General features: G+C 44.1%; 1 protein-coding gene across 2 annotated transcripts; it reads right to left on the minus strand.

The window, feature by feature from the left end:
* Positions 1-1369: 1369 nt before the first annotated feature.
* Positions 1370-10059, minus strand: HLX (H2.0 like homeobox). Of its 2 annotated transcripts, XM_003767723.4 has the most exons (4): positions 9107-10059; positions 8054-8233; positions 6862-7046; positions 1382-5032 (listed from the first exon to the last, which is right to left on the minus strand). In XM_003767723.4, exons 1-4 carry the CDS (start codon positions 9729-9731, stop codon positions 4523-4525), a joined length of 1500 nt encoding a protein of 499 aa, XP_003767771.1. In that variant the 5' UTR covers positions 9732-10059; the 3' UTR covers positions 1382-4522. The 2 variants fall into 2 exon arrangements, with proteins under 2 accessions (XP_012403348.1, XP_003767771.1); XM_012547894.3 differs by lacking the exon at positions 8054-8233 and having other exon boundaries at positions 1370-5032.
* Positions 10060-18825: the final 8766 nt, after the last annotated feature.

Genomic DNA, 18825 nt, shown 5'->3' on the forward strand with positions numbered 1-18825 from the left:
GTTAAATGCAGAATCGACATCATCATACAGAGACTTTATAACGTTCTAAAGACATAGATCAAAAAAGTATTTTAGCTTGTAATAGCCAGGTAGTTGAAGAAAGCAAGAAGGCTCTTCAGAAAAGGAAGAGTCCTTTAAAGACGTGGATAATCGTCCACAACATTTTGTGCTCACGGATACTTCTCTTTTCCTTTCCTCTGGACCCTGCCCAGCTGAAGAGATATATACAGAGAAAGGAAAATCCTAGCTAAGAAATGTATGCTTTTTGTGTCATTGATTTTTAAGAAAGAAGAAAAAAAGAGGAAGGAAGGAAAAAAGGAAGGAAGGAAGGAAGGAAGGAAGGAAGGAAGGAAGGAAGGAAGGAAGGAAGGAAGGAAGGAAGGAAGGAAAGGAAGGAAGGAAGGAAGGAAGGAAGGAAGGAAGGAAGGAAGGAAGGAAGGAAAAAGGGAGGGAAGGAAGGAAAAAGGAAGGGAGGGAAGGAGGGAGGGAGAGAGGAAGAAAAGGAGGAGGAGGAGGGAGGAAGGAAGAAAAAGAGGAGGGAAGGAGGGAGGAGGAAGGAAGGAAGGAAGGAAGGAAGGAAGGAAGGAAGGAAGGAAGGAAGGAAGGAAGGAAGGAAGGAAGGAGAATTTCTATGCTAGGAAAAGGGAATTCTTGGAGCTTTGTTCTTTAGTTACCCATTCTAATCTAATCTAAACAAGGCAGCTTCAGGCTGCAGGAGCCCGAGCCTCGAGTTGACTTAATATTCTATAAAGGCACACATATTGCCTCCACTTTTTTTTTTTTTTTGTATAAGAATAAAGTTGGGAACACACATTCACACCGATGCGTCTCTCCTAGTTGATGGAGGAGTCCTTTTTGATTGTAGACATTCTCCATTTTGTTCCTTTTATTAGAAATATCAGTGTTAATCGCTAAAACAGCAGTATTTATCAAACAAATATCTCTCTCTGAAAGGTTGTGGTGTGTTTACTACAGCTAGCCTATTGAGCCTTCGCAGCGAACAGGATGGGAAGACTAGTTTCTGGTCGAGGTATGAAAGACAGGTTTTTCTCTCTAATTTACCCCCATTCCAAGTCTCTGCCAGCTCCCGGTCCTGAGGTCTTTGGTTCGGGTCACCTTTATGATGTGGCTCTTGATTTGAAATTACGCGACTGAAGCTGAACCCTAAAACTATAAAAAATCACAGGATTTAGAGTTGGGAGGGACTTCAGCGCTCACCTCACCCCACCTTACTAATGGGAAAACTGGGGTCCGGAAAAGGAAAGTGAATTTTCCAAGGCTACACAACAAGACAAATCCTTGACTAGAACCCCTCTCCTCACTCACACGCAGAGCAGTGCAATTTTCCACTACACCACCCTGAACCTTTTAATTTATCAAATTAATAAATTAATTTAATTAATAAATTAAGACGCAGACTCGTCTTTTTCTGCTTCCTCTCTTACCTCTCCAAAACTAAAAATCTAATTCTATTTCCAATGGGAAAGGGAGGGCATTTTCCGGGCATGGAAGAAGGATGGCTAAATCCCTGGTGGTAAATCTCCTGAAAGATTAGTTTTCTAGAAGCTGTTGGAGTGCCTGGCTTGGTCCCGAGAGCCGGAGCCAAAGCTTGCTCTCAAAAAAACTCACTCCTGCGTCTCCACGGATGTAGGGGGCCTTCCCCCAAAAAACGAGGCTACGTCTTCTCAGAATTCGATCGGAAATCAAAATACAAGGATGAGAAATCTTAATCCGCAAGGTAGCCAACCGATGCACTTTTCAAAGAGGGAGAGTAGGGATACAAGCTGGAGCTGGGGCTGGGGCTGACTTAAAGTCTGAGCACAGATTGCGTTTGTAAAAGACCGGTTCAAGTTCGGCTCAACTGTCTCATAAACCAAAGGCTTTACTAATTTACTAAACCTTTACTCTGGAAAAGTTTTTAGGGCTCTAAGACGATTTTCAACAGTGGAGGATAGTAGAACGTGCTTATAAAAAAAAAAAAAATCAAAGTGCCTTAGGCTGCTGCCGTTGTTAATTTTCATATATTAATAGTCAGCAGTTAGAATAGCAGTGATTATCATCCTAATTGTTACCATAGTCAGATGATTCTAGACTTGCCTCCAGTATTCCGATCGGTAGTTAAAGGCCTTAACTGAAGCCCTAGAAGGGCAATGAAATTTATTTGCAACTTGATCATTGCACAGAGTATTCCCGATCAATCGCAAGTATCTTGAGGCTCTTGAGGGTGCTTTTAAAATGAGTTTTATTCCTAGCTAATCTGTAAGGCTCTATTGGGGCTTTTATCTTTACCCATTTCTTCCTCCCACCTGCCTCCATGACCTCTGTTTCCCTTTCTAAGCTTCTCTTCCGAGGATCCCTAAAAAAGTCTATGATTTAAAAGAACTGTTTTCGAACAGAAAAGAACCTAGTATTGAGTATTTTTCTACTGAAGCAAACTTATCAAGCGTGGAATGAAAAAAAAAAAAAAAAAAATGTGCGAGAGCGGAAACTGAGCGGTGGCAAAACAGATCTTAACTTCTTCCAAGGAAAGAACCAGTTACTTGAAGCAGAAAAGAAGTTTCAATATTATCTTCTCTCGCTCACCACTCTTGTAGCCACAGAAAAGAGAGAAGCAAATCCTAAATCCTGAACACAATAGGTGGTGTCGGATTCTTGCGGCAACTGCCTCAGTTTCTCAATTACTTATCTGCCGGTACTCTCATTTTCTCTACCTTCTTGAAAACTGGCTCTGGAAATTGGAGCCCTGAGGGCACACTCAATTCTGCACCCAGCTCAAAGCAGTCAGTTAATTGTAGCGGATTAGATGTTACTCTTTTTCAACCTAAGAGTGTGTGAGAAGGACAGATAGATAAAACAAAGACATACTCGAAAATCTTGCGTGGGGCCCCACTAACAAAATAAACTAAATTTAAGTTTTCTTATTCGTGTGGAGGTGGGATGTATTACTGCCTTCATATTCTCATGGAATAACAGCATTGTTTGGGAACTAGGGAGCATACGTTCTAGTTCAGGCTTTGACAATCTACAGCTGTGTGACTTTATTGTAAATAGCTTCTTCACCTCTGAGATCTCAGTTTCCCCATCTACAAAATGAGCACATTCAACTAGAGTAGGGATTCTTAATCTTTTTGAATCATGGTTCCCTTGGTAGCTTAGTAAAACATATGCGACCCCATCTCAAAATAATGTCTAAAAATAATTGAATGATAAATCAATTGAATTGATTGCATATTGAAATTCATTATTGAATTGAAAGAATTATTGAATAACTGAAAGAAAAGCTAAATTTCAGTTAATTGTTAGTGACAATAAAGATTTTTTTCCCCTGTGTAAGTTCAAGGAACTCTGAAATCTATTTATCCCTTTGGGCTTTTATAGATCCCCCTGATTAGGAACTCTTGGAGTACCGTTCTTCTGACATCAATAACTTGGCGTTCTCCAGAACTGGAGGTGGGCTGGGTTGAACCACCCACAAAGACATAAACTGTCCTAACTGGTTCCTGGAATCCTCCAGGCCTTAGCACCCTACTCACTCGAACAGCTGAGCTAACAACAGTCCCTTCCAAACACTTCTGGACACTCCAAGCAAAGGAAGGTGCGGAGGGGAAATTGGTGCAAACTTGTTAGAGTTCTTAGTGAAAGGCGATCTGCTTCTCAACTAAAAGCTCTTCTGGGCTGCCTGGTGCCCATTCCCTCTCCCTACATCTCTTCTGCCTAGGTTCTCAGAAGACGTGATCACCCGCCTTCAAGATCAAGAAGTGATCTCACTGAGAATCATTCGAAAGCCCAGACCTTTTGTGCAGGAAAGTAAGATGGTTGTTTTACCGTTGTGGTTGTTATTGACTACACTTTTTAAAAGCGTTTCTCAGGTATCAGCCTTTCGAAAAACAATAGTTGCAGAAGCTTTGGGTTGTTACTCTTAACTCAGCTCCTCTCCCTTGATAAGCTGTAGAGGAAGACCGAGATCACAAGCTGCAGTCCATCTGGACTCCGGCAGCCGCCCCTCCCCAACAAGCCAGGCGGGCTTTACAAACCGTAATAAACATTTTTATTTACAGGACTGAGTCGTTCCCAGTGCAGCAAGTGCTGGGCCAGAATACAGAAAGCAACGCGACCACTTGGTGGGGAGGGGGGAGGGGAGGAGAGACAGTTTTGTCAAACACTTCGCAGTGTTTCTTCCCGCCTCCCTGCTCCAATCCCCTTTACCCCCCAAAAAATTTTAAAGGCTTGTTTGGGTCGAGTAAGCGTTGGAGCATGTTGGAGGGAAGGGTACCAATCAATATCTGAGAGTCCCTTTTAGTATAAGGAGAAAGCTCCGGGATAGTTAGTGAGAGTCACATAAAGCAGAGAGCATATATACAGAAAGGGGCTCCGCCATTGCCTGCGTCACTGTGGTCCTGTAGTGGTCCATGATATAAATTAGCAAGAAAGGCCCACATGCCAAGGAGTTCATAAAAAGGATCCCTCCACCCTCCACGCCATGCACCTCTCCCTTCTGCCAGCCGACTAGCTGCCAGCCGGCCTATAGCCCGCCAAGCGGAGCGGGCTCTGCGCTTTCGTTAGCTGGGCAGTGGAGGGGCAGCGGCGTCTGTAGCTCTGGGCTGCAGCTGCTGTTCACGCTGTTACTGCTGTTGCTGCTGATGCTGTTGCTGCTACCGCCGCCACTGCCGCCGCCGCCGCCTCCGCCGTTATTCGTGGCGGTGGTCGTGGTGGTTGTGGTGTTGAAGCTGGTGGAAGAGGATGAGGAAGTGGAAGAGGAAGAAGATGAGGACTTAATAACGCTGGTCTGGTGTAATAGCTGCTCAGTGCCCTCAGTCCTTTCCGTGTCGCTGGGGACCATGTCCAGGGACTCCGAATCGCTGCTCTCGCTATCCCCTTCTGACCGGCTGGGGCTCCTGTCTTCTCTCTCGCATTCCGTAATGGGAGCAACTCCCGGCTGCTTCTCAGTCGGGTCCTTCTCTTTGTCTTTCTGGGCCTGGGCTTCCTTGGAATGGCGCCATTTCATTCTCCTGTTTTGGAACCATACCTTCACCTGAGGGAAAACAAGGGTTGAAATTCGGTCCTTTTTGCACTTTACAGCTTTCTTTCTGGTCACTTCCCCCATTTAAGCCCTCGATCTCTGGCACTAGGATTGTGCTGGGGCAGGAACTATGAGTTTTACGGTCTATTATGGAGGGAAAGATATTGCCAAAGACCCAGACTGCTGGACCTTTTCAGATCTCTCCCTCACCACTTCCCACCTTGTTATATTCTATTTTAACAGGAAAACTTTAATACACCCACCGTGAACCAATCTAGTAAGAAGTTTGGGGGTAGAAAGAAGGGGACAGGAGAGAGAAGAGTCATAACAAGGGGACACAAGAAGAGTCTCCTGAGTAAGCACTGAGAATTAATGCAGTCCTTGGGCCTATTTGTGCCAAGTGGTTAATAAGGACACTATCTCCCCCCCCCCCCCGCCCATTAATAGGAAATAAACCAATTCTTGGATTCAGAAAATGTTAGAATTTAAAAACGTGAAAAATAAAAAGGGAATAGGGGTAGAGAAGGAGAAACTATATAAATATATATGATCCCCTGGGGGACACACAGCGTTCACACAAGTTCCAGCTTCACTTTTAAAAATAACATCCGCAGCTGGTGGAAAACGGCTAAGGCAGGCCAGTGGGGTGTATGTTGGGGGGGGGGGTGGTAAGATCAGAATTATAGACAGAATGACAGGAAAAACGAAGGAAAGAGTAGATGATTGGGTCTGTTCCTGTGATCTGAGCTGGGAAGGGAAGAAGGAAGAATAAGAAGAGGAAAAAAAAAAATCTCCCCTCTTCTCCCAAACCTCCCCCCCTTGCTCATCTACGAAGACGGGGAACAATGGTGACTTTTGACAGTCCCCTTTAAAATCTAAAGCCCCCAGAATTCTTAGTTCCTCAGCCTGTTTTAATCTAGTATATTCATAGATTTCCTTTTGTGTTGGAGATTTTTTTTTTTTTTAAATGCCTAAAACCTGCTGAAAAGCGCTTGCGTGTTTTACGGAAGGGGGAAAAAAAAAAAGAAAGAAAGAAACAGTTTTCTCCTCTCTGTTCAGGAAACCGAATCTTTCTTCAGAGACCGCAGAGTTAGAAAATTCGACTGGCTTCGGCGTGTCCACAGCTAGCGTCCTCCTCGCCCAGTTGCGAGTGGGGAGGTGTGGGGGAAGGAAAGAGGGAGGGGAGAGAGGGGGAATGATGGGAGGGGGGAGGTAAATAATTCCGTTTGAAAAGAGGTTTTCACTTCCTCCCAACGAGGGATTTCACAATCCAGCAGCAACAGAGGCCGGGGAAGGAGGAAGAGGAAAAAAATCTCTCGACTTAAGAATTTTTATCTCCTTTGAAATAATCTGCCTCCTACGGAGAATTGCACTTCAGTCGAGTACATAATTATTATCTCTCGCGGCCTATTGGCTTTCTTAGTTGTACTTTCCTCTATTGGCCAAAATAAACAGGCAGGGTATATTGACATAAATCTTTAGGGCTGGGCTAAGGCCTTTTTCTTCCCCTGCCTCTCTTCCCTACCCCCACCCCTCCATACTCTGCTCTTTTGCATGAGTTTTGATGAGTTTCAATTAAGTCTCATAAAATTCAATATTTTATTTTTCTCCAGTAAAGGATGGGAGTACGTTTAAAATGCGCTTACATCTTCCAGAACAGCACTACTCTGAAATAGCAAAAACCAACAGAAAAAAAAAAAAAAAAAAAAAAAAAAAGGTCCCCCTGGATTCGAAAGGCAAGAGCACAGGGAGGAAGGGAGCTAAAGAAAGTAAGAGTCTAAACTCAGATATCCCTACCGAAAGAGCCTGCTTTCTTCGGACCTACAGCTAAGGAATCTTACCTGTGCATCTGTCAGGCCCAGCATCGCGGCTAGCTGCTTTCTATCTGGCTTCGTGACATACTTCTGAATCTCAAACCTTTTCTCCAAACCTTTCCTCTGCAGGTTGGAAAAAACCGCGCGAGACCAAGAACGCTTCCTCTTGTATGTTTGGGGCATGGTGTCCTTCGTCAGAACTGCATAGGGACCTGTGGGTTTGGGAAGAAAGCAAGGGAACGAGGAGAAAGCCAACAAGAGAGGAGAAGGGGAAGGGAAGAAAGAAGAGAAAACAGGTTATTGATAAATACACTAGAAAGCGGAGGGGGTTTTGGTGTACTGACAAAGCAAGTTCCATAAATCTGAAAATATTTATTCTAATAGATTGTAGAGCTCCGCAGAGAATTCTATACAGGGATTCTCGGTTCCGTCTCGACAGAGTTAAATTTGAGACACTGAATACAACAAATCTGTCAGCATAAGCGTGCTAAATGGAAAGGAAAATTGAGGCCGTTATTTGGAAAACTAAAAGGGAAAAAATGTATTTACCTCTCTACTGGATGGTATGGGCAAAAATATATTTGGTCTCAATGATCCAGATAATTGCCTCAAATTTCTCTCTCTCTCTCTCTCTCTCTCTCTCTCTCTCTCTCTCTCTCTCTCTCTCTCTCCCGTCTTTTCTCTTTCTCTAAAAAGGCCCACCTTTTTTTAGATCTTTTACTACAAAATTCTTAATGTCTTTACAATCAATTTACAGACATAGTTGTGTTAAAATATTTTCCTTTCAGCTGATCCACTCACACACCAAGAGTGGGAATAGTTCCTCCATTTCCTAACCCCACATTCAGTGCACTCTCCCCCAGCCCTTCTCTGAAAGAGGACATTAGAAATGTGACGGTACTCCTCAATCACTCAATGGGAAACCTTTCACTTTAGATCATTTAAATCCCTTATCTACCCATTAATGCAAAGAATTTTTAAAACGTTGATTGGGACTCCCTGGATTCAATAACCTGTTATGTGTTGCCCGGGCGAGGGAGGAGGGGGAAGGGAGGGGATGGAGAGTTGAGGGAGAGGAGGTGTCCCAAGGAGAGAGAATCTCGTATTTGAGATTTTGGTTCAATTAAGTTTTGTAGCTGACTGTGTCACCTCTGATCCCCAGGGATAAGATCTATTGTCTCGGCATGGAATAGGGTTCCCATAAGCAGGATTTCTGTACCTGGAAAAGTGTCTTGAAACTGGTGCTGAACTGAACTTCTCGGGTTTGAGTTTAAGGGACTCAGGATACCAGAGGCCTCGTTAATAGGATCTAGAGACGCGAAGAAGTGGCCCGCAGAAGGCTGCAAAGCGGGGAGGTGAAGCCCAGTTTGCCGGCCCGTAGTTAGTAAGGAGGTAAGATCTGTGTGCACAGGAACAAGGAGAACCCGTTACACTTCCAATAAATCCACACCCTCAAATCAAGACGCGATACTTTATGTTTCTCCTTCTTCTATTTTTCTAACAGATTAGTATCAGGGGAGTTATCTCGGAATCATGGAATCATGTCACTCCCTTTACATCCCTCCCTTCCCCGCCCTCCTTAAGCCAAATCTACAAAGTTTAAAAGAACAACACAAGGCGTGTAAAAGCACTCATTACACGCAAATATATAGAAAGTATTTAAGTTTAAATTACATAACGAAGTCACCTGTCAAGTATCTGTCCAGAATACAAATAGGGGGAATTCTTCGTTCTACACCCTGAACAAGAGGCTCGCCGGTTTAAAATTTTTTACCTTCTACGATCATGTTTTTACACATTCTCTAGGGGGGGAATTTTACTAGAAAACAGAGAAAAAGGAACAGAAAATCTTTCAAAGACGAGCAATTCTAGCTACATATAGGAGAGTAAGTAAACAGAGAACACAGAATGAGTATATCTAAAATATAATATAGAAAACACAACCGTACTAACGGAGTATGAGGAGTGCATTATTTTTAAAAGATGTTTATGAAAGAATATTTTTTAAAGGAAGGCAAGGTTTAAGCCTAAAATGAATTATGCTATGGCAAAGTTGGCCAGTTTTCTTCCCCATTCTTCCTTTCCCCAAAGCCTTCCTACTAAAAAAGAAACAAGAAGACTTTCAATCAGATTGGGATGGGGGTGAAGGAGGGAGAGAGAGAGAGAGAGAGAGAGAGAGAGAGAGAGAGAGAGAGAGAGAGAGAGAGAGGATGAGAATGAGAATCAGTGGTCAAGGAGAGGCCTGACAAGGGTTTCTAGATCAGGGACTTACCTCTCAATGTGTTGCCTTCCTTCACTTTGGGATCGAACTCCGCCGACAAAATTCGGTCAATCCCAAATTTGAGGTCCTTGCTGGAGGGGGCTGGAGTTGAACCGTTATGGTGATGGGAGTTAGCCAGCAGCCTCGCCCCGGGGACTTGGGGCTGGATGGCCCCAGGCCGATGTGCTGCCGGTGCCGCCGGCGGCGCCTGGGGTTGCTGCTGTTGCTGCTGAGGTTGCTGCTGCTGCTGTGTCTGCTGGTGATGATGGTGGTGGTGATAGGCAGCTGAGAGCGGAGACAACCTCTGGGAGAAAGCGGCTGGGACTTCGGGGGGCGCCACCACTGGAGTGGGTCGCAAAGGGGATCCAGCGGCAGCTTGAAATGGAGCGTGGGGGTGAACCGAACCCAAGTGAGCGGTGAGGGCTGTGGAGGAGCCCCCGGAGAGGGGACTCTCGGCCGCTGCCCCCGGCTCCCCCACACCCGCGTGCAGGATGTCTGCAATGCAAAAGGAGGGTTTCTTGACCGCGGCTGGATCCAGGGAGAAGGAGCAGCCTGCTGCGCCGGCCGGGGAACAGTAAGCCGCCGACCAGAGGCTGAAGTTGGAGGCGTAGAAGGGAGCCAGCCCCGCCGCGAACATCCTCGCTCGCTGGCAGCTGCCTCCGCTACAGCGCCGGCAGCCGGGGGTTGAGTGGGATGGGGAGGGGTGGGGTGCAGTGGTGGCGCTGTCTACTGAAGCCAGAGAAGGAAAAGAAAAAACAAAACAAAACAAATAGCTTTCGTTTCTCCTCCGAGCCCAGAGTGAAGACTGAAAGGAGCGGAAACTTCGCAAGCCGGAGGCTGAGGCCAGGCTCCAGTCCTAGTCACTTTCCTTACCCCCAACTGCTTCTCCACCCACTTTAAGAGCAGCTCTGCGCTGCCGCGCTCCCCGCTGGCCGTAGGCGAGTGAGGGGCCGCTGGGAGGGAGGTGCGGGTTGGCGGGGGCGGTGGGAGGGAGACTGCTCACCCCCACACACACCTCCAACAAACACACAACTCTTGGGAAGAGTAAGGAATGAGAGATGCAAAAATGAAAAACCCAAACAACTAAACCTTAGCAGATAAATTTAAAACAACAGTAACAATTATAATTTAAAAAAAAAAAAAAACTTCTGTAAAAACTAGCGAAGTTTTGGCAGGAGCGGCTGAGTCAGCCTTGGGGTAGGACCTCAATCTGGATGCTCATTGGTGTTCCTCGTAGCCAATGGGAAATGGCCGGGGGGGAGGATTAGGAAGAAGGGGCGTTACCAGTGAAGTCGGTCACGCCCCGACCACGCCAAAATAGCGGCTGCAGCCTTTGGAGTTTGCTCCTGTTGCTTCTCGTATCTTTTGTTGCTAAAGGGGTAACTGGCCGATTCGGCCCCAAAGCACCCCAATATCATCATCTACATAGGAATGAAAGAAAGGTTTGATCATCCATATAGGAAGAAAAGAAAGGTTTGGTAATAGGGCCAAACTCTGCCCTCTAAATTCCCTAGCGATCTCTTAGGGGAATCTCGATCTATTTCGGAGTGCGACAGTCAGTCCTTGACTTCCCAGTGTAGTGCATAATTTCCCTGCAGGCGCGCTAACCTGACTTCTTTCCTTTCCTCATCCATGCCCCCTTCCCTCAGCCGGAATGTCTCCTAAGAAACAGGGACTGTGCCTTATAAATAGCTAGCCTGTCCCCCGGGAAACTCTCTTCTCTTTTACACATTAATAAAGCTGTTTTCTAGAATGCTGCAAGACACTGGAATTTTAAAGCTACCCGCTCCTCTTTGCTTTCGGGGATATCCCCAGAACAAGGAGGCGGGGCGACTGCAACTTGGGTTCTATTCAGAACTGTCACTCGGTGACAACTTGAACTAGTGAGGTTTCAAACAAAGTAAGATAGATGGCTACAAATATCTCCCTGAGATGAAGCCAAATCCTTCGCCCTAACTACGAAAAACTGTACTCTGAAAGCTCTCGAATTTCCCCAAACTAGACACCCTATTCCTCTCTTCTGCTGTAGATTTAAGGAAATAGATCCGCTGCTTCTCAATTACAGATCCACCAACTGAGTTAGTTTACCTGTGCTTTTCCAAGTCCCAGAAGCAGATATATTTTGGATTGATTATTGCTAGGATCGCATTCCACGGACAACTTCCCGAAAGAAACAATGTGCATGTCTACTTTACCTAAGGAGATGACTTACAAATATATATATATATATATATATATATATATATATATATATATATAGCTGAGGTTTATGTCTCCCATAGTCGATTTCTATTTCTAGAGTACAGGGCGGGGTGGAGGAATCTTTCTCTGGAGTCTTTATAAGTTCGTTTTTGCGAAATCATTCCGAAATTGAGTTATGAGAAAATCCCTTGCCCCTCAAATGAATCATAGGCCATTCAAAAGAATCTATTATAGAGTTTTTGGAGGAATAAATAAATATAAAAATAATTTTTAAAAATCCCTAGAACAGATTTGGTTTTCGAATTTACTATTAATTGACTTTCCAGCATCTTCCAACAAAAATTTTGTGACTTTTTTTCTTCCACAAAGCTAGAAAAATCTTCTTAAAAAGAAGAAAGCAGTTAAGCCTGATACATCCCTCTCAGGGTCAGGCTTTGGGTTTTGCCCATTCATTTCAGCTTATTCTAATCCCTCCCGTACTGTAAACCTATGTTTTATTTTCTGACAGGATGATCTGCCAGCGAAGCAGTCGTTTATTATCCCCCTTCCCTTAAACCTCAGAATTGTTTCTTTGTATTTGTTAAACTGACTTTATTTTTTTTTCCTTCACACAGGAGCCCAGACTTTGTTTCCAAACACAGGAATGATGGAACAATAGGGTATAGGTAAACAGCTACTGGCATCGGGAAAAGAACGCGATTCTGTTCTCTGTTGGGCTACCAGGTGGTTTGCAAATGCAGAGCCAGAGCCAAAAGCACCAAGTTGGGAACAAACCAATGCTAGCAAATCCCAGATACTACACGGGACTTGATTCGCTCACTGGGTCAACTCAGTTGCTCCCTTCACCAGGGCGTCGAACTGAAAGAAGCAGCTGACAGGCCAGGGAACTGTGGTCCAGCATTCTCTTTGGAAGCAAACTAAATACACGATTAGCCAGGAACACACAAGTGTGGCTCCACTCAGGTAGCAACAGAACCTTTTGTACTCGGTCTCCAGAGAGGCTAATTTGCCTGCAGCTCGCACAGAGATGTGGCGGTCGAATGTCGAGGAAAAAACTCACTTTTTTCCCCCTCTGACTAGACACGGTCATTTGCATTCATTTATTAATTTGGTCCCCAACTACATGCTCCGCCTGACTACACACAATCACCCAGAGCTAGCTCTTTCGCAGGTTGTGCCAGGCCCGGGTAGTCTACCGCTGCCTGCTTCCGAAACTGGAAACTGCTCTAAAGGCGACCTCCTCAGCCTTAAGTAGAAGAAATCTTCCCAGGCCACCACACACTAACTGGAAAGCTCGGACCCGCACAGGAAGAAGGGAAGCAAGAAATCATCCCTCCGTTTAAAAAAAAAAAAAAAAAAAAAAAATTCTCCCCTTTCCCCTGGATGCCAAGGTTTCTGGGGATTTGAAAGTGGGAACAGACTTGTGAGGTATTACAGCCCGGTAGAATGAGCCCCCCACCCCCATCCCAGTCCAGTCCCTATGCTGCTTCGGTCTTGAATGACCTCCCAGATTTCTGGGGCCAGAGTTTTCTCCGAGGAAGAGAGTTCGCAAATCAACACGTGCGTGAGGAAAGAGGTCAGAGGGACGCTGCGAACTGAACGGGCCAAAAGAGTGTGAGAAGCTTTCCAAAGCGTGACTTCCCTGCCCGGGACCAGGCAGGCAGCCCATGCGGGAACTACTAGCGAGTTTTCCACATCCAGTCCTCACCCAAACACTTCAATCTCTCCGTACCCCGAATTATATTTAACCTTCTGGAGAAGATTGTGAGGAAAGAAAGCTAACTTCTAGACCACTAGTTTTGCACCGCATGTACCCCAGGCTCCCTCTTCTTGCATGCCGTTCCCTAGATTCAAGTCAGGCTCAGCTGAGGGCCAGACACGACCCTCACCCTCAGATGAAAGCCAGAGGCTGTCCCTCTCCCAGTTGGGGTGGGGGGGGCCTATATACACCTCTCCCTTCCCCCCCCCCTTTTTTTTCAGTGGAGTCAGGGATCCCGGTGACCTAAGCCACTGTCCTGGCCCCTACTTTAACTCTCCCTATAGAGGAGAGAAAAAAATCTTACTGCCCCTCCCATCACCATTCTCAGTCACTCCCTCCCTTCCCCCTCCTTTCCCCCTTCCCTTTATTTAGGCGCAAGAATGCTGCAGGAAACTCCGAGCTCGCCGAAGTTCGGGTCATCTCCTGTTTTTTTGATGGGCTCCAACTCGGACTAAATGAGCGGATGTGCCTGCGAGATTGCTCCCCAAAATAGAAGCGGCTTTAGTATTTTAGGATACAGCAGAAATCCTTATTTCTTCCGGAAAAAACTTTATAATGACTCCTAGCACTTCCCCTTTCAATATTTGTGCAACTTTATCTCCACCGACAAGTTGCTCGGGTGACGCAAATCCGCCCTTGTGTATTACAACTACCAAAATAAATGCACGGAAATCAATTCCCTTCTAGTAATGAAAGCATAAATATACAGCCGTGACTTTCCCCTTTAATCTTCGCTTTCCGAGCGGCTCCAAGCCGCGGAAAAATGAACTGGCGGGGAGCTATTTAGACGGGCTAGGAGACCCCCGGGGCGCCGGGGGAGGGGGAGAGGGAAGAGAGCCAGTGCGGGCCCAGACGACAAGTGCTTGGAAGCCAGCGGAGAGAGAGAGAACCTTACCTAACCGAATCATCTGCGACCAGTCTAGACAGCGCGGACTCTAAACTTGGGGAATAGAATTGCTCCACAATGCGGAAGCACACAGACTGGAGATTATTGTAGGAAAAGTTGAGTCTCAGAATCCAATTTCTCCCGAGCCTGGCTGCACTGGTCATTGGAAATGAGAGGTGCGACAATAGTTTGGATAATTCGAGTAACGCCCTCCTGTCCCACTCCTCACACACTGTAGAAAATGCATTGGGCAGAGATGAACTACTCTAATGGGTTGTACGTACATAAGTCTTCCAAATCGGTTGACTATGAGGCACAGCAAAAGAGTATCCAGGGATGGAACGAGTCATGATAAAACATCTTAAAGTTTAGCACAAAAAAATCAACCCTGCATTTAGAAAGATTATTGCGATTTTCCCATCCCCAGTTGAGACTCCCTCGACAGCTATTTCCAGCTCCCTTCGTCTCCCAAATGAGGTACAGAAAATTCTTTAGACCCGAAAGAACGCAGGGTAAATCGAGTATTCTATTCACTGATGTATTTCTTTCTTAATCATTAGCATGCGAGGGTTAAACTGGACACATTACACATGTGTTTTCAACATAACGATACTGATTTAAAAGAATCTTAAAACACTCATGTGAATAACGAACCAAACAAAATCATTGTAACGTCTATAGGGAGAGACGTAGGAATTGGAACTGGGATTTTATTTGGATAAAAAGCTCCTTCTGCCAAGGTAAATCGGTTCATTCTTTAACTCAAGTCTCAGAAAGTTTCCTGGAGCACTTAGAAGTTAAATAATTTACTCAGTGTGTGTCCGAGGCAGAACTTGAACTCAGATTTTCCAGGCTCCACAGCCAGTTCTCTCCCCATCCTTAGGAAAAAGAACAAAACCAAGAACAAGAAGAAGTTGGGGGAAGGGGGAGAATGGAAGGAATCTGTTATGTTTACTGATTGATTGGCTGAAATGTCAAATGTCAGTAATCTGTTTGCACTTTACATATCTCCCTGCCTGATGCCTTTATTGCTCGTTGTTTATTGCCAAATGTGTCTAGGGTCTCCCGGTTATAAGTAGCAATTTCTTTGTTCCCTTGGGGTCCTTTAAAATATAGTTACACTGTGACCTTCTAGGAAAAATCTAAAAGAGACTATCTCAAATCTAAAATACAGCACAAGCAAATTTCAGAATCAACTACATTCCCCCTGGGATTCTAATTCAAATTTGAGTTTGAATGCAAGGGAATGGCAAAGTATGGATAGGAAGATTGAACTCTAATTTGACATAACCTATTTGCTCCAAACTCAAAGTGGGGCACCTTAGGAGTAGGAAAATGAAAACTCACATGGCATTAGGTATGGTCCTTACTCTCCTACTCTGTTTGCATAGTTCCAGAGCTTCACATACCTATTTAGTTCTGACCTTTTTCCTTTTGCTCACCCCCTTTTCCTCTGGCACAGCGTTTTAGTTCCCTGTGTTGTGCCTTCATTCACCAATTCAACAAACAAATTAAAAAATACCTACTGTTTGCAAAAAATTGAGCTACGTTATGAGGAAAGGACAAAGTTGAGATGAGACCTGTATGTGCTCTCCCCCTCATAAAACTTATACTCGTGTTTTATAATAATCAAAATTATCTGATGAGCATATTTAGAGAAGTGCAAGATAACATGCTAGCCAGGATCCAAGGAAGAAAATTGCCACAGACCAAAGAAAATCAGGAAAGATTTCATGTAGGAGATAGTATTTGAATTGTCTTATTAATAATAATAGTAGCTAGCATTCATCTAGCACTTTAACGTTTGCAAATCACTTTACAGGGGCAGCTGAGTGGTGAAGTGAACTAGGGCAAGTCATTTTTGCCTCTATCTGTAAAATAAACCGAAGAAGGAAATGCAACACACTCCCAGGATCTCTGTCAAGAAAATCCCAAATGGGATTACAAAGAGTCAGGCACAACTCAACCATAACAAATCACTTTACAAATATCTCATTTTATCCTCACAACAACTTTGGAAAGTAAGTGCTTTTGTTATCCCCATTTTACATATTAAGAAACTGAGGTACAGAAAGATTGAGCAATTTCCCCAAGGTTACAGAGCTGGTAAGCTTCTGAGACCAAATGTTTGCTCAGGTCCTCCAGACCAGGTGCACTTCTCTAATCCACTCCACCATTTAGCTGACTCCCTGAAGAATAACTAGGAATTCCGCCTAATTCCTAGGGGCAGAAGCTGGGGTCACTATGAGAAGTCATCATATCTTCTTCCTCTCTCTATGAGTTTACCATTAGGGTGTGGAGAGGTGAAAACAAAGTAGGCTGTTTTTGTTCTGATCAGATCTTCTGAGTTCAAGAAAGGAGTTTGGACATCGAGGGAAACTACTATAGAAACTATAGAAAATAACAAAAAGCTTGTAATTTTACAGATTTAGATATATTGTCTGTTAAATCACGCTCCCCAAAGAACAAGCACAGAAACAAGCAGTTTTGATGCAGGTTGCATGGTGGGTGTTAGTTTCCTCCCCAAAGTCAGTTATAAAGTTTTCTACTGTATACCTATGAGATCTCATTCTTTTGACCTAATCCTAGTTTTCCCTTAGCATCCTGAGGATTTGCCTACTTTAAACTTTGATGTGTTACTTGATTTCTTGAGAGTCTGAGGTTTTGCATTTAGTGAGTGTCACCTGTTGAACCACCAAGTTGAATGTTAAGAAGAAGGCATTGCTGATCAATACTCTCTGTCAGAATGAGAAGCCAGTGTTTAGGAGAGGGAAAGAAGTAAAAGTAATTCCTAGGGGGGGGAATGATAAGGAGAAAGAAAAGTCCTACCTTCTTTCCTCCCTCCCTCCTTTCCTCCTCTTGTTTTCTTCCTTCCTTCCTTCCTTGCTTCCTTCCTTCTTTCCTTCTCTCCTTCCTTTGTACCTCCCTCTCTTCTTTTCTTCCTTTTTTTCTTTTTCCATACAAGATTTCCAGAACTGGATTTGGGACCCCCCGAAATCCTTCTGGTAGTTGAGGAGTATCTGAGATCAAGAAAGCTTGACAAAAAGGGAAGAGATCAGGAAGCTGGATAACCCAGAGTGGTGAAAAGTTGTAATGAGAGGAAACATCATGGAGGGAAAGGGGGCAGCAGCTGTCTTGTGAGAGTTAGAGAAAAAAAGTAATGAAGACCCAGAGATAATAGAAAGCAGAGAGACCAGAGGTATTAGAATAGGAGACAAGGAGAATTTGGAGGCAGTGAGGTCACTCCTGAGTTTGTGACAGAGCAGTTTTCTAAGTCCTCGTCTCTTCTCCCTGGGGGAGTGGGCAGTTACATTGCCTTCAGATCAGAATAAATCTTTATATACTTTCTAAAACCTCTAATCCCCTATTCTTGCTTAGCCTCTGGCCACACTGACTACACCCCCTACACAGCTCAGAGCTTAGCAATAACCAAGCTTGTTAGGGGGAGTTTGTTAGATTCCCAAAGGGGCCCCTGGCCCCATTAAGTCTGGGAATGGGGTCAGGTTTGTACTTCTCTGGAACCAACAGCAGGGGTCTGCCCATCTCATCTGTCTTTCTTCATCCAGTTGAGGACTAAGAAAGACCGAAATTGATTCTTGAGCGACATCTGCTGGATGCTTTCTAAAACATCCTTCAGGAACACCCTTTCCCAGAAGATACTGAAAACTCACTTTTCCTTCTGTAAAAATTGAGGAGGTAGGAGGGGGAGGAGGAGAGAGAAGACGATCTAAAATTAATTGTGACCAGTAGTTGTTTCCTCATCTGACAGCACAGATTCATTCTTTATTATATGTTTTTTAAAATAGGATATCAAAGAATCCATATTCAATTCAATCCAAAAAGACATGTATTAACTATACTATACTAAGTTCAAGACATTGCTATGGGCATTGAAATTTTTCTAAATAAAAACACTCTCAAGGAGTTCAGAATCTCATGGTACAATACATCAATTCTTGAAAATCATTATCTAATGAAACAGAAATTCTGTGAATAGTACAGGACAGATGGAGCTTTATCCCAGGATTCCAATATTCCAAGAAGCATGCCTCCTCCCTGTGATCACCAGTCTCAGGCTTTTCCTTATAGTTCCCCATCAACCCATGCTACCATATAGCATAGTTACTAACCAGGTTGATACTCACAGGTCCGATAGATAACTCGATATCAGACACCTATAATTGAACTGTTTTCCATGCAATTGCTTCCTGCCACCACCAGTGCCCTCTTCCAATCTCACTTGCTTTTGCCTGAAGTGAAATCATCCCTATGTGCAGCATCACATCTTCAAAGTGAAGTCTGAAAATCTGTGAATTTTCGTACTGAGAATTCTCTGTGTGTCATCAGGGAGAAAAATCAGTCTAATATCCAGTTAGGCAAATTTTATAACTGGCTAAATAACCTAATTAGATTGAAGAGTCCAGTGTGTTGTGGGAACATTTTCTTGCTTCTTTCAATATTACAGTCAGCTCAGCCTAACTATTTACCATTCTGACCACTGTGTATTTTACTTAAAGTTTTCACAAGAAACTCTCAGGATTTTGTTTAACAATGGATATTTCTCCAGTGAAAATAATAAAGAGAGAGGAGGAGGCCACTATACTCTCTCCAGTGTGTTGTTCACTCAGTATAAATCCCTTATAATTTTTACTAAAGTACATCTTAGACAGCTATCTAAATTTCATTGACACTTTCTTTTCTATAATACTTGAGTTTTTCCTCTCCCAAAAACTATAAATAGTTTAAAACATTAGTGATGTCATCAGTGTGCATCTTTGTCCACAAAACAACACTCCCTCATCTATTAGTAGATGGTTTAATGGATTGCTATTTCCAAAAAAAATTCATCACCTGGTTAATCTCTGCTGAAGAGCTCCAAGGTTA

Source organism: Sarcophilus harrisii, chromosome 4, assembly GCF_902635505.1.
Source record: "Sarcophilus harrisii chromosome 4, mSarHar1.11, whole genome shotgun sequence".
Taxonomy (NCBI): Eukaryota; Metazoa; Chordata; class Mammalia; order Dasyuromorphia; family Dasyuridae; genus Sarcophilus; species Sarcophilus harrisii.

Coding starts and splice junctions, on each gene's coding strand:
- HLX (XM_003767723.4), bottom strand. CDS start 9,731: ATGTTCGCGGCGGGGCTGGCTCCCTTCTACGCCTCCAACTTCAGCCTC. Junction 8,234..9,106: donor GGAAGGCAACACATTGAGAG/GTAAGTCCCTGA, acceptor CTGTGCACACAG/ATCTTACCTCCTTACTAACT. Junction 7,047..8,053: donor GTTTCAAGACACTTTTCCAG/GTACAGAAATCC, acceptor CCAAACCCACAG/GTCCCTATGCAGTTCTGACG.